At 37.3% G+C, this 14964-nt stretch overlaps 3 protein-coding genes across 4 annotated transcripts in view; 1 reads left to right on the forward strand and 2 right to left on the reverse strand.

Annotated features, from left to right (window-relative positions):
* The window catches only part of mettl1 (methyltransferase 1, tRNA methylguanosine), a 9128-nt gene extending 5749 nt beyond the window's left edge, over positions 1–3379 (reverse strand). For both annotated transcript variants that reach the window (XR_010007480.1, XM_062986687.1), the window contains exons 1-3: positions 3211–3379; positions 2301–2437; positions 1–49 (exon numbers count right to left, since the gene is read on the reverse strand). The exon at positions 1–49 is cut by the window's left edge and continues 136 nt beyond it. Coding sequence is in view for 1 of the 2 variants with exons in the window: in XM_062986687.1 (XP_062842757.1) it covers positions 1–49; positions 2301–2437; positions 3211–3290 (266 nt within the window). In the remaining variant the exon portion in view is untranslated. The remainder of the gene's footprint in view (positions 50–2300; positions 2438–3210) is intronic.
* Positions 3380–4524: 1145 nt separating this feature from the next.
* cdk4 (cyclin dependent kinase 4) lies at positions 4525–9263 on the forward strand. Its single transcript, XM_062986337.1, has 8 exons — positions 4525–4821; positions 5888–6108; positions 6382–6517; positions 6610–6777; positions 7188–7297; positions 7711–7761; positions 7905–8040; positions 8284–9263. The coding sequence occupies exons 2-8, from the start codon at positions 5891–5893 to the stop codon at positions 8362–8364; spliced, it is 900 nt and encodes a 299-aa protein (XP_062842407.1). The 5' UTR covers positions 4525–4821; positions 5888–5890; the 3' UTR covers positions 8365–9263.
* A 1857-nt stretch (positions 9264–11120) lies between these two features.
* Positions 11121–13676, reverse strand: LOC134301974 (tetraspanin-31-B-like). Its single transcript, XM_062986919.1, has 6 exons — positions 13614–13676; positions 12514–12681; positions 12341–12421; positions 11776–11916; positions 11542–11652; positions 11121–11217 (listed from the first exon to the last, which is right to left on the reverse strand). The coding sequence occupies exons 1-6, from the start codon at positions 13674–13676 to the stop codon at positions 11140–11142; spliced, it is 642 nt and encodes a 213-aa protein (XP_062842989.1). The 3' UTR covers positions 11121–11139.
* Between the last annotated feature and the right edge of the window lie 1288 nt (positions 13677–14964).

The raw sequence follows: 14964 nt of genomic DNA on the forward strand, positions 1-14964 counted from the left end.
ATCTCCAAACCCAGAATCAGCTGATCAGGAAACAGCGGCGAGAGTTCCACTACACGATCATCATCATAAAGACTGAGTTATTATCAGAATCAGACTCGTCATGTTTAGACAGTGAAGATCAGGAGGGCATGGGTTCAAGCCACACTAATACCAGGTTGGCAGTGTTGGAAACCTTAATTGCTTGGACTGTATTTAGTCACTAACATGAGCTGCTTTGGATAAAAGCGTCTGCTAACAGTCATACATGTAAAATAAAAGAGTGCGTGAATGAATGAGGTCCAGAATTTACTCCTGCATTGTGCCAGGTGTCAGTGCCATCGCGACCCTGACCAGTATGAATCTGTTAGTAGAAATGAATGAATTGTTCGTCTCTTTATTCGAATGTTGTACTTGATTACAGTTGAAATAATAATTTAGACGCATGGCTGATGGTGGATCTGCAACAATCCATTTATTACTAGATTAAAGAAGCACCACGAGTCAGACACATTACTATTATTATACTGGGAAAAGTGATTACTTAAAAGTACCTTATGGGTCATTCTATAATTTGGGGTACATTTCACATCACCAAAAAGTACAAAAACAGTGTTCTTTCTCAACAGAACAATCAGTGGTTCAAGTTAATATATTCCTCCACTATTTGCAAAGCTTCAACATTAATTTTTTTTATTTTAATTTTAAAGGGACAGTAGATGTAGACTACTAGGTAACTTAGTTGACAGGTAACATAGTTGACAATTTCCCTATTTTGACCCATAACTTCAGTGGTAGACCTTGCCTGGCTGACCACATGTCATTTCTTGAACAGAATAATGTCTAATTTGAACATACATTTGAATTAAAATTATAAAAAAAAATTTTACCATAACAATTTATGTAACATAGTTGACGGTCAATTAATATACTCATTGACAATGTTCTATTATAGATAAAATATTTTTAAAAATAAGAGAACATTCACCACAGTTTGTTCAATATACCCTCCACAGAGATAAATGATATCATGTCATGCTGCTCACATAGTTTTAGAACAAACCATTTTTGAGTTGCTGAGTGGAGTTCTGTTAGTAACTTAGTTGACAGAACTTTTGCGGACATTAATAAATAAATATATTTCAATTATTTAAACGAGAAACTCAATTTAAAAAATATTATTTTTCTTTAGTATTTAAACTTTTGAAAAAAATAAAAAAAATAGATGTTGTTGCCCTTAATAATTTTATTCATTATTTTGAAACCAAGGCACCCTCAACTTAAAAAAACAGACACAGCAAAAACTGTTCATTTAGGAACATCATGACAAATTTCAAGCTAAATGAAGCATAGGATGCACATAATGTTTTTGTGATATTACAACATGTTTTCCATTAATAGGTAAAATATGACATTTTTAAAGAAAATAGTTAGAATAAATATAATTATTATCATTGGACATGGAATGTACCCCAAATTATAGAATGACTCTTATGCAATTATCAAAAGAGAGCTGCTGTACACTTCAGTCTTAATTTTTTTGTGCTGTTTTGAAGTTAAATGAAATGGCAGAAGATCTGTTGGATTCTGATTAAATGACAGATTTCAGCTGTAAAGAAAACGAGACTGAATGTGCTTAAGATATAAATAAAAAAACTCTCACCCCTACAGGAGTCCTCATTACAGAGGGAAGGACCTCTACTGAGGGCTCAGGGTTTAGATGATGCACATTCTAATGAACTTCTATCAAGAGTTGCATTACTGCTAACACTATAGGTGTACAGCGACACCCTGTGGCTAAATGTGGCTCTGCAGGTCTAGACCTGGGTTTGATCTTTTCCTTTGGTTACAGTCTGTAAAGAATTTGGCATGTTCTCTGGGTATTCTGCCACCACCCCTCCAGGGTCCATAAAGTGTGTGAAGGTGTGTGTGTGTGTCTGTGTGTGTGTCTTATAAATCAAATCAAAACAAGGACTAAGAGACAGGGCCATAGCTCTGTTAAACACAAACATGTGACACAACAGGCATCATTCAACGGGTCTTGTGCAATTTCACTTCATTCACTTTAATGGGACATGTGCAACTTTTAATTTAATTTGAATAGGACATGTGCAATAGCTGCAATAGCTTCAGTTCTGCTTCTGTTTTGTTTAAGTACTGTTTTATATTCTTATATTTTTATATTTGTATATAGCACTTTTATTGTTTGCTGTTTTTTCTTGAACCGAGGGGGGGGTTGTATTCCAATTTTGTTGTGCAAGTGTACAAGTACAATGTGCAATGACAATAAAGGATTCGTATTCGTATATTCGTATTCGTATTACCCAGCAGTCCTCCGTATCCACACCCAATATCAGCAAATTCCACTTTAGCTGTGTTTAATGTACCAGTCTGATCTCCGTCTGATCTAAAGTACTGGGGGTAGAGCTCAGACCAGTCCATCTGATCCGGACTCACCGGGCTGCAGAATAAACACAAAGAGAAAATATTGTATATATAAAATAAATATAAATACAGATAAATAATAAACATACACACACAGTCTGACATCCCACAGCACCAGAGTCCACCTAATTCTGTTCAGCTCCATTCAGTTTTATTTAATAAATCTAATTAAAAGTTATTATTATTATTATTATTATTATTTCCGGCTGTTGAGGTGAATGTTTTTAATTTGTGTTTTTTGTGAAATTATTTTGATTGTTTAAATTTTCTGGTCATTTTGTGTTTTGCTGGTTTAAGGGATTCCAAGCTGAATTGTATGTGTAAATATTAGATTTATATACTGTATATATATATATATATATATATATTTATTAATATAACCTAATAAATATACATTTTACTTACAGCCAAAAATGTAAAATGCAAAAAATAAAAAACATTTAAAATGTAAAGTGACGAAATGACAATATTTATAGTTTATATATTTATATTTATTATTATTTAAAAACAGCTGCATTATAAATTTTTTGGTGTTATTTATGTACAGCTATATGTGACTATATAATCTCACAACTCATTAAATAATAATAATAATAATAATAATAATAATAATAATAAAGCAGTAACAGTGCAGTACTGAATGTCATGTCTAAATAAATCATGTACAATGAGAAACATCACAGATAAACAAAAAATACAGAAGTGTGTACAGAGTAACAAATATAATAATAATATAATAATAAATATAACAATAATAATGATGAATATAGAAACATAGACAGGACTCACTAGTCGAAGCTGTGATCAGCCATGGGATTAGAATGAGCTCTCTGTCTGTAATAGCGCTTCTGAGGCATTAACACACTCATCCTGATTATAAACTCAATAACTTAATTATTCTAATATTAAACTTATAAACTAAATATTAAAACACTTTAACTGCAGGACCGCACACAAACTTCCGCCGCTGGAGTCGCACTAATACAGCGTCACCTACACGCTGCAGCGAGGTTTCAGAGCTTGGGAGTCGATTCCTCTTAATGAATCTGATTTCGTTTCGATTCACTCAGATGACTCCGTCACGTGACACAAAGACGGAGTTTAATAAAAATATAACAGAAATAAATTTATAACACATACTGAGATGTGCAGCTGGTGGTGAGGGTGCTGCACTACAACATGAGTCCCGGAGACCTGGGTTCGATTCTGTGTGTGAGAATGTTGGCATGTTCTCCCTGCATCACCTGTGCCACAATGTTCAAAATATCCACACTTATTTAAAACATGACTGTGGAAATTAAACGAAATATTTATAAATTAATTTTAATGAGAATGATTTATTTGTTTGATTAGAACTAAGTTATTACATAATAATGAATAATAATTAATATTTATATTCTAGTTTTGTTTGGGGTTTAATCTCTGTTTTGTGTTGATATCTGTTGAGTGTGGCACAGTTGGTAGTGTGGGTGCTGCACACCACCAGGGACCAGGGGACTGGGTTTGTTCCTTGCTCTAAGTCACTTATTTTCTGTATCTGTGGGGTTTCTCCACATACAAAAATGCAGAAGGTGGAGTGGCAGCTCTAAATTGTCTGTAGGTGGTGACTATTCTGTAAATGTGTGATGCCTTGTGATGGACTGGTGTCTCGTGTGCTGACCAGTGTTTTTCGATGGCTCCGGAGCCACCGTGACCTTGTGCAGGCTGAAGTTAGAGGGTTGTTTCTGGATAATTAATAACCGTTTCATTCTGCTCGTACTGCAGTGGGTCCGGAGTCTCACATAAACATGTTCTGTACAGGCCATCATTCACTCACACTCAGGGTTATATACAGTAGCTAAAGGTTGATAGAGACCCACCGCGACCGTGACCAGGATATAGCGGTTGGTGAAGGTTAACAGACGATAAATTTGTTCTTTGTTAGGTTCACAAGGTTCGAATCAGAATCATGTGAATCAGGTGAATCAGATGAATCAGGTGAACCGAATCCAGGTAAATTCGCTACACCTGTCTGGTTGTGGGCGTGGTCTCTGCACGCATAACTCCGCCCCCAGGAGGCTCCGGTCTCGTTAGCTCCGCCCCCGCTGACAGCACAGGAAGCAACACGGTTTCACCATGAGAGTCAAAACCGAGAATAAAAGTTTCACTTCAACTCAGTAAAATCAGATCAAATAAAGAAAAGTGAGCGGATCAGAAGCAGTGAGTGAAGCAGTGAGTGAAGCAGTGAGTGAAGCAGTGAGTGAAGCAGTGAGTGAAGCAGTGAGTGAAGCAGTGAGTGAAGCAGTGAGTGTGTGCATGAACACATGAGAGATGTGAAGAGCTGAAGGATGAAATAAAGAGAATCTGTGGAGGAACAGATGAAGTCGCTTCTGCTTTAATTCCTCATCAACAACAAACTCAGTAAGTTTTAATTCTACTGTAATTCTACTCAGTCACATGTGTCACATATGTAATGAGTGTGTGATGGTGGGATTCGTGTGTGTGTGTGTGTGTGTGTGTGTGTGTGTGTGTGTGTGTGTGTGTGTGTGTGTGTGTGTGTGTGTGTGTGTGTCTTCCGCCTGTATTAATCAGATTAATGTGGATTAATAGTGAAATGTAACCCGGATTATTGTGATGTGAGAGTGTGTGTGTGTGAGTGTGTGTGAAGGTTGGATGGAGATGAGGAACAGTTTGAGGTGGAACACGTGTTAGTGGAGCTCCATGCTGCAGCACCCAGAGGCCACAGTTATTATATCAGCTACACACACACACACACACACACACACACACACACACACACACACACACACACACACACACACACACACACACTCAGCACAGGGCTTATCAGACTTCATTACACCATTTAAGCTCAGTTATTAAATATATATAATTTAAACATCTGCTTTATGGATCCTGTGTTTATCTCAGAGGAGCAATCAATATTAATTTAATACAGGTTACACACACACACACACACACCCACAATTAATTCTACCATTACCCTCAAACTCAAAAATACAGCTGAAGTTAAACGTTTCCTCACTTTTGTAGGAATGAGGATTGTTTATTTTATAAATAAACTGTCGCCTCACAGTAAGAAGGTCTTGGGTTCAGTTCCCACCTGGAGCGGTCCAGGCCTTTCTGTGTGGAGTTTGCATGTTCTCCCCGTGTCTGTGTGGGTGCTCCGGTTTCCTCCCACAGTACAAAGGCGTGTAAGTGAGGTGAACTGGAGACACTAAGAAAACCTGAACTGATGAATCTTGTGTAGTGAGTAACTACCGTTCCTGTCATGATTGGAACAAAAGTGTAAAACATCACATTACAATTCTAATAAAGAAATAAATAAATAATAATATCCAGGGTCGGGTTATTTGGGGCTAGATTACTCCAGGTTCAGATCTTGGTAATAACGTACATAATGAACTCACTTGCAGTTTAAACACTTTTTAACAGAAGTGCTGGTGTGTTTTGTCTGTTCATGCAGGTCATGGCTCAGGACGGGGGGGTTCAGTACGAGCCTGTGGCGGAGATCGGAGGGGGGGCGTATGGGACGGTGTATAAAGCCAGGGATACGAGGAGCGGGAAGTTTGTGGCCCTGAAGAGCGTCCGAGTGCAGACGAACCAGGAGGGACTGCCCCTGTCCACGGTGCGAGAGGTGGCCCTGCTCCGGAGACTCGAACAGTTCGACCATCCCAACATCGTCAAGTATGAACACACACACACACACACACACATGAAAACAATTATTAAATTCAAGCATCCTAAATAACAGCTGTTTTACAGTGTTACCATTACCATGACGACCGCTCACGCTGTTGTCCGCTATACTCCCAGTGTCCCAAATGTCACCATGCACACTGTTAGAAAGAAAGTCGATTCGAGAGCTGATCGTCCCGTGTGTGTGTGTGTGTGTGTGTGTGTGTGTGTGTGTGTGTGTGTGTGTGTGTGTGTGTGTGTGTGTGTGTGTGTGTGTTACAGGTTGATGGACGTGTGTGCCAGTCTGAGGACGGAGCAGGAGACCAAGGTCACTCTGGTGTTTGAACATGTGGATCAGGATTTAAAGACCTACCTGGAGAAGGTTCCGGCTCCAGGACTCCCCATCCACCAGATTCGGGTAGAGAACATGTTAATGTACACGATTCACATCAGGACGTGTGTATCACTGAGATCCTGATTAATAATGGAGTTATAATACTGTGTGTGTAGGATATGATGCGTCAGTTGCTGTGTGGTTTGGAGTTCCTTCACTCTCACCATGTTCTTCACCGAGATCTGAAGCCGGAGAACATCCTGGTAACGAGCCGCGGCGAAATCAAACTGGCGGACTTCGGCCTGGCACGGATATACAGCTGCCACATGGCACTCACACCCGTGGTACACACACACACACACACACACACACACACACACACACACACACACACACACACACACACACACCAAATTTGCTAATAAGCCAAAACATTAGGACCACCCATCAGGATGTTACTAGCTCCCTCACCCTCAGCCTGACCTCTATCAGATCCCCGGCTGTATTTTCAGGTTCTTGTTTTTTGTCCATTTTTCATGTGGATTCTTTTCATCCCTCTGAATTAAAAATAGAATTTATTGATCGTCTGTCGTCTCTCAGGTTCTGTTCTCCGTCTGGTGCTGATATCAGATTTTCTACAAAGATCAGACATCATGTTCACATCAATGAACCTGCAGAAGCTCCAACACTCATGTACTGCTTTAACCTGCTTCATCTGTGTGTGTGTGTGTGTGTGTGTGTGTGTGTGTTGTAGGTGGTGACGTTGTGGTACCGCTCCCCGGAGGTTCTGTTGGGTTCCAGTTACGCCACTCCTGTAGATCTGTGGAGCACCGGCTGTATATTTGCTGAGATGTTTTTATGCAAGTATGTTAAAGAAATCATTTTATTTTAATGTTGATCAGAGCAGCTGAGTGTGAGGACAGAACCTCCTGATCACAGGTAACATGAAGGACCAAACTTATAAAGATTCCTGGATTAAAGGCGCCAACTGATCCAGTTTTAAAGCTCTTCAGATGAGTAACCATACGGAGCTTCAGTCTCCTGTTTGTGCTTAATAATAATAATGCAGCAGATATTAGGAATCAGATCTGGACTGCAGGCAGGTCAGTCTAGCACCTGCACTCTTTCCTGCTGATGACTGAAAAAGTTTTTGTCCTTTCATACTGAATCTTTTATAAAAAATCTGATTTAATGTGGTACCGTACAATCACATATTTATTCACTGCTGCAAACTTTAGAATTATTTTATAAACATTTATAATCTTTGTATATTTCAGGCCGTTGTTTCGTGGGGAATCAGAAGTGGATCAGCTGACCAAAATATTTTGGTATGTTGTGTGTGTGAGTGTGTGTGTGTGTGTGTGTGTGTGTGTTCTGCTGAATTAAACGATGGTGTTTTTAATCTTAGTTCTAGAAACAATTCTATAATTTTATTGCTCTCATGTCCCGCCCCTTTTGTTTGTTTCCTCAGTCTGATTGGTCTGCCGAGTGAGGAGGAGTGGCCTACTGATGTCACCCTGTCACAGCAAAACTTCAGTGCTCAGAATCCTCAGCCAATCAGAGACCAGATCCCTGAGATTAGCGATGATGGAGCCGACCTGCTAACGGTAAAATATCTGCGTTTCATTATGTGGAATTTTATCTATTTATTTATTTTTACTCTACAAACTTCAAATTTTTATTTATAAAAACAAATTTTATTCCCAAACACTAAACCTTTTTTTATAGTCTGATTGTTTCTGTTTAATTATTTAATATCAGTTGATTATTTTATTTAAATATAAATGATTTTATTACTGAATTAATGAACATTTTATATATTTCTGATTCATTTAAATTTTGTTTAACAGAAAATGTTAACCTTTAACCCTCTGAGGAGAATTTCGGCACACAAAGCTCAGGAGCATCGATTCTTCACTGATCATTCCTAAACATAATCCTCTCAGCTGAAGGTGCGCAGGAGTGCAGGAGTGGTTGCGGTACAACTTCTTTCATTCTGGTTCAGTCCGGGATTTGTTATTGATGTTGATCAGGTTCTGTGAGTCACACAAACCAAAACTGATCAGAAATCAGCTTCATTTTACTCATCACAGCTGTACATGAAGGGAACTGTTAGTATTATTATTAGTATTATTATTAGTATTATTATTATATGGGGGTGATTTTGGTGCCAAAAACTGTTCAACAAAAATATGATATTTACAAAGTAGATCAATTTAAAAACAGATGATATTTAGAATCAATGATGTTTGAGAGTTTCTGATCATTTTAATTTTTTTGCTTTCGACATTTAAATTATTCACTATTATTTATGAGGAGGGAAAATGAGCAGAGCCTGTTGTGGCGTGTGGGTGTGGAGTTATGACCTAATGCATGGACTATGGGGGTATTGGATGGTTTTTAGGAGGTGTTGGGGGGGAGTTATTGTTCATCTGTTTTTAGATTTTGAGAATATTGTGTGATTATCTGGTTGGATGTTTTTGACACTGAATGAACTCATTATTAGATGTTGAATATTTCCAGTACTAAATCAGGGTCGATGTTGGAGGAATAAAAGCGAAACTTTACCGTTACTCAGCGAACACTGCCGTCTTTACTTCATACTGTTAAATATCACACAGAAATAAACTCGCTGCTGAAGCTCCAGCACTACACCTGAACTAATGCTGATCTAAAATCAGAATGATTTCTGTAGTATTATTATTAATATCATTAGTTCTCTCATTACTAATGATAATAAAATAATGACTGTAAGGTGCTGAAATCGATCATTTCACTGAATTCATCGTTTCATGGTGTGATTTACACTTCTAAAAAAACACAAATCACAACGCAGCTTCTTTTCTGGAATATAAAATACATGTTTAATGTTTTTCTCCGTTAAAAGTTTTAAATCATTGCAGAGTGAAGAAACGTGACTATTATTCTGCTAAATCTGCTCTTAGCATTTTAAATTAGTACTTTTATTCTTGTTCTTTATGAAGCTGAAGTGCGCCTTCCTAAAAATTAAATCAATCAAATCATCTAAAGTCAAAACCAATAAATTTGTACATTAAGATCATTTTTGTAGTAAAAAAACAACCTAAAATGTTCTCTCATGTATAAACTAACATGAAATGAAAGTCACTGTGATAGTTTCTTTGTTTGAGTCTTTCTAAAATAATTGTGCAGCCTAAAATCCTCTAAAATAAACAGATTAGAAGAAAACCAGCAAGAAATAAAAGTAGATGAAAATTTTCTAAACCGATCAAGAAAAGAACAAAACCAGGTTAAAAATTTAGCTCAGTTCACATTTTATATCCTGATTATTAATAATGAGAAAAAAATCTGGACGTGATCTTATTTTTTTCTATTTTTTATTTTTCATCATTTTAGTATGAACAGTAAAACTGGTCCAGTTCACCCGAAGTAAGACTAAAATCTGATCTAATAATCACATACAGTCCATCTATAAATCTAATAAATGTAAACAGATTTACTTTCTACAGCACATCTGGTTTTTTTTTTGTTTTAAACTATTGAATTTAACATCATTCAGTTGTGAACGTTTATTGAAGTGCTGAACAATTTCTGGAAACTTTATTTTATATATAAAGTTCATCATTTAGTGAGCTGATCGTATTTTTTAGACCCTGAAACAGTTTTATTTTGCTTTATAAAGATGTGACTATTTCGGAACTAGAGCTGAATCAGAACCGCGCTGGTGCAGCTCAGAGCTCAGCGGGAGTTCAGATATTTTCCACGTGAACAGTATTTTATATGAAATATCCTGATGTATAAATGATAATCGGTGCTTGTCCGCTCGATACTAACATAATTTCTGTGCTAAAGCTGACGAAGGCCAGTAACACGCTCCACACAAACACTTACAGAACTCATCCAGGTACACAAGAACCATTTCATTCATATTAAAATGAGATGCGAGTTACATTACAATATAAGCACAGGCTGTGATCTGAGCCCTGCAGCAGGGGGCGCTGTACTGGCTGGAGCATGAGTGTGTTTATCTCCGTTCTGTCATGGCAGAGTTAATGTTATTTGGTTTAAGTGTTTAAGTATTAAATGGAGTATTTTGCTCGCCTGAATATTAATCTGGACCAAAATGTAATGTATATTTACAGTTTGAATAGTAAGTAATAAAAATAAGATGAAGTGGTGGGTGTGGGGATTATTGATTATTAATAATTCATTACAGTGTGACCAACATGATGCAGAATATTTGATTGATTAATTACAGATCTGCTGGAGTTCATGTGTTTGATCGGTTTAGATCAGTGTTCATGCGTTTGTGAAGTTAAACATGGTTTAGTTTTAATGTCCACATTAATAAAAATGTATACATTTCATATTTCTGTGTGAACATTAAATCTGTCTGATTATAAAAACACTGAATGTTTTTGTTCTAAACTCAACCTGGAAAACTTTTGTAGTTTTTAAATCCCAATAAACTCTGTTTCTGTTTTATACTCTTCATTTACTGGTGCTTTATTTCATTATTTTATTGCTTATATATAACATTTGCAAAGGTTTGTGCACCCCTGGACACACGGAGCTCAGTTTCTGAAATCATGATCACAATAAACTTGATCTTTTACTGTATAATAATGTGCTTTAATATCCAAGGAATGAACAAACTGATTCAGTGTACAATTAAATATTAATTACACTTTTATACACAATACATGAATGAATATAAGAATGAACGATCACGATGAAGCGCTGGTGTTGGTAATCTGAGGATTCTTCATGTTTCTGTAACGAACTGCCAACCACACCGTCACCAACTACAACACAAACACAAACATCCATCACTCATGATTATTATTATATAATTACACATTATCAGAACTATTCACTACTATTCTAGTAGTGGTAGTGGACTCTGTTATTTAGGCCACACTTGTTGCAATAGACCACTGTTCCATGTACTGGGTAAAGGATACAGGAAAAAAATAAATGGAAAAACTCAACCATACTAAATGGAATGTAAATGAATGGACATAAATTCCCACAGACACACTCTACATTCTTTTGACTGTTGTGTAGATGATAGTGACTGTGATCTCCGTCTGTGTGTGTAAATCAGATTAATAATAATAATAATGAACCTGTGAGAAGCTGCAGAACAAACCAACTCCACCCAGGAACTTTAGCGTCTCTGCAGCTCTCTGCAGCATCAGATCTCCACATGTGAAGCAGTAACCTGTTCCTTTACACACCTGGAACATACATCACACACGTCTCCATACACAGATCAGCCAAAATACTAGAGACACCCCCACCCACCTTTCTAAAATGTGCATGGTTCTGGGGATTTAGATGTTGATCTGATGGATACGTACAGCGGTGCACATGTTCACGTCCATTCTGAACTCCTGATACTTTTCTAAACTGTTCAACAGACCACAACAATCCAGCTGCTGCTCCAGAGTCCGGCGGCTAACGTCACTCATCAGTGCCCACGATTCACTGAGTAATTCCTCCTGTACACACACACACTCACAGATTTATTCAATCAATAGAGTCAGTAAGGTCAGGCAGTAGTGTTGAGTCGGGTTGTAGGCGACTGGAGCTCCTTCACACACAACTAGTTAAACAACGTCTTTATAAAGCTGCTTTGTACTCGGGGGCATCATCATGCTGAAAGAGAAATGGGACTTCCCTAAACTGTTCTCACAATGTTATAAGCTTATCATTTACCTCATATAATTTTTATACACCTGTTAGCAATGGTTGTAGCAGAAACAACTGAATTCACTCATTAGGGTGTCCACATACTTTTGGCCATACAGTGTACATCATATTTACTGATGTGTTTATTTATTTAGTGCTGATCATCAGTTCTATAATATGTGATGTTATACGATGTCTATAGGAGCTGATTTGTTGAATTATATAAAGATTTACCTGCTTTTCTCTTCGTAAGGCAAGGCAGGAACAGGAAACAGTGAACTGGAAGATAAACACCAGCAGCAGGACAAGGATGTACTGACACAAACATGAAGGAATTTATATTTATGCTCAGTATTATGACCCATAAACATAATAAATACACATTTGAAGTTTTATCTGAAGGATACAACAAATAGGACGATCTGGTTTTGTCGAAGAGTGCCAATAATTCCCATGATGGAGGCGAGGATGAGGAGGAACCCGATCGCCATCGCTCCACTGATGATCCTCAAACTTGATACGATACCAAAACTTTTGCCATAAATAGCTGCCGCCATCAGAGACACACCCATCATCTTCAACAATAATAAAAGACACATCATATAATCAGCTCTGGTGTGACAGGTTCAGATTGTCTGAATAGAAATTGTATAAATGTAGATTTTATGGTTTAGACCTGCAGTGTCTGATTGCTATAAACCTTCATTATTTCTTAGCTATGGTACTTGGGTGGTGCAGCAGTCTAGTACGTTAGCCAAATACCAAAAGATTCGAACCCAGATATGATTGGCTATGTCTTAGGGGGTGGCCAAAGCACACCCTATGGTGCAAGCAATGTTTCCCATACTAATTCTTCATTTCAGGTTTTAATTTCAGCGACTTACACCCACTACTAACAGCTAGATAAAACCTTTGATATAAAATAAATTATATAAATTATATCCAACTTTATTGCAACAGTTTGGGGAAGGCCTTTGTCTGTTCATGACTGTGCCTCTGTACATAAAGTGAGATCAAGTGGCCTGCAAACAAACTCCAGAGCCCCGACCCTAACCCACAAAACACCTCTGGGATGAAGTGGAACCATGATTGTAAGCCAGACCTTCTTGTCCATAATCAGTGTCTGACCTCACAAATATATTAATATCAATATCTTCTGATTAATGAAAAAAAAAAAAAATCCTAATCACAGAAAAAGTACAAACTCGAAAATCACTGAAAGCTCAAAACTGCCATTAAAATAAATATAATTTACAAGTGGGTGTAAACTTTAACCTCAGCTGTAGTTTGTTACTGTCGCTGCAGTTTGTCTGTCATATGTACACCACGTCCACTTTATTTAGTTTCCAATAAACAAAATTTAACATTCTAATGATTTTAATAAATGAAACATGTTTAATGTTCAGTTTTGAGTTCTTTACCGGAGCAGTCAGAGCTATAAAAGCTAAACTTTAACTTTATCACCTGAACAGCTCGTTCATTTTACAGCTTCAGATTCTGAACTCACCAGATAAACCACGTTTGCAGCACAAAGTGCGTTCTTGGTGTTCAAAAATCCAAACTTCAACATCGTAGAAGACTAAAAAAAGTAAAATTAATGTAAATATATGATCTACATCTACACACTCTACATCAACCTACAGCTAATCATACATCATCTCAAACACAACAACTATCACGGCCATTATACACGACTGGACTTACACCTGGGTGGCCCAAATCTGGGTGGAGTAAACATGTAGGTGGAGCTTAATTCGGGCGTGGTTTAAAGTCCAACAACCTTTATAAGGACGTAGCCTGCAATCGCTGACAAACCTGAATAATTTTTGCATCAAATTATAACATTTACAGCATTGCTTTACAGAGTAGTTGATGATAATATTACTCATTTATATATTTTACATGGCCAAAAGTATATGAGCTATTATTTTAGTATATTTAGCTAATGCTCCAGTACACTTAACTTTCAAATACATGAACGTTTTCACACATGCAGTTCTCTTATAGTAGAACTGGTCATAAAGGAGCTCAGTGACTTTTGAGAGTGTCCAGTCCATCTATTTTGGGTTGTAAGAGTAAATACAAAAACAAAAAAAGATAATTATTGATTAATACTATTGTTATTACTGTTATTTATGTGACATCTTTCTAAATGAATTCAGCAGTAAAGTGATTTAATTGAAAGCTTTAAAGAAACTAAATATATATATATATATATATATATATATATATATATATATATATATATATATATATATATATACAGTATATCAGTGGCGGCTGCTGGTCTTTCAAAGAGGGGAAGCTCATTGTCGGCTTACATCATAAAATTTGTCAATTTATTTACACATAAATTCTGCCCTCTGTTCCTTTTACAAGAAAATGGCCTGAAATGGGTTACAGCAGTTTGTCTTTCGACTTCACTCGCAAAATCCGCGATGGGACTGAAGCTCCTAGTGATTAAGTGACTAATGAAGTGTATTGCTTTGGCAATACGAACGTCCCTATTTGTCATGCCAATAAAGCTTCTTTTGAGTTTGAGTTTGAGAAGTGACGGTGTAGCGCTCAAACGAGCTGTCAATCAAAACGGGATTAAGCCTTTCCACTGATCCTCCAATCATCTTGCAGAAGCTCCGTGTCCAGACCCGCCCACAGCCCCATTCACCCCCAGAGACGCTCAGCGTCCGGGGGCGGGACAAAATTGAGGCATTTATCCAATGACCGGCGAGTTTCGGAGCATAAAAAAAAAACCTCAACGCAGTCCCATAGAATTGAAGAGACGCTCAGCTTCTGCGGGTAAATGCATTGACGCTACGGGAATGTATCAGTTAAGTTAAGAAAATCGAGTCGATTTGTGA

Source organism: Trichomycterus rosablanca, chromosome 24 (genome assembly GCF_030014385.1).
Source record: "Trichomycterus rosablanca isolate fTriRos1 chromosome 24, fTriRos1.hap1, whole genome shotgun sequence".
Classification (NCBI taxonomy): Eukaryota; Metazoa; Chordata; class Actinopteri; order Siluriformes; family Trichomycteridae; genus Trichomycterus; species Trichomycterus rosablanca.

Excerpts from the sequence above, each read along its gene's own strand:
- LOC134301974 (XM_062986919.1), bottom strand. The coding sequence starts at position 13,676 with ATGTTGAAGTTTGGATTTTTGAACACCAAGAACGCACTTTGTGCTGCA. Across the intron at positions 12,422-12,513 it reads ACCAGATCGTCCTATTTGTT|TACATCCTTGTCCTGCTGCT; the intron begins GTATCCTTCAGA and ends TGTTTGTGTCAG. Across the intron at positions 11,917-12,340 it reads CCTTACGAAGAGAAAAGCAG|GAGGAATTACTCAGTGAATC; the intron begins GTAAATCTTTAT and ends GTGTGTGTACAG.
- cdk4 (XM_062986337.1), top strand. The coding sequence starts at position 5,891 with ATGGCTCAGGACGGGGGGGTTCAGTACGAGCCTGTGGCGGAGATCGGA. Across the intron at positions 7,298-7,710 it reads GCTGAGATGTTTTTATGCAA|GCCGTTGTTTCGTGGGGAAT; the intron begins GTATGTTAAAGA and ends TGTATATTTCAG. Across the intron at positions 7,762-7,904 it reads CAGCTGACCAAAATATTTTG|TCTGATTGGTCTGCCGAGTG; the intron begins GTATGTTGTGTG and ends TTGTTTCCTCAG.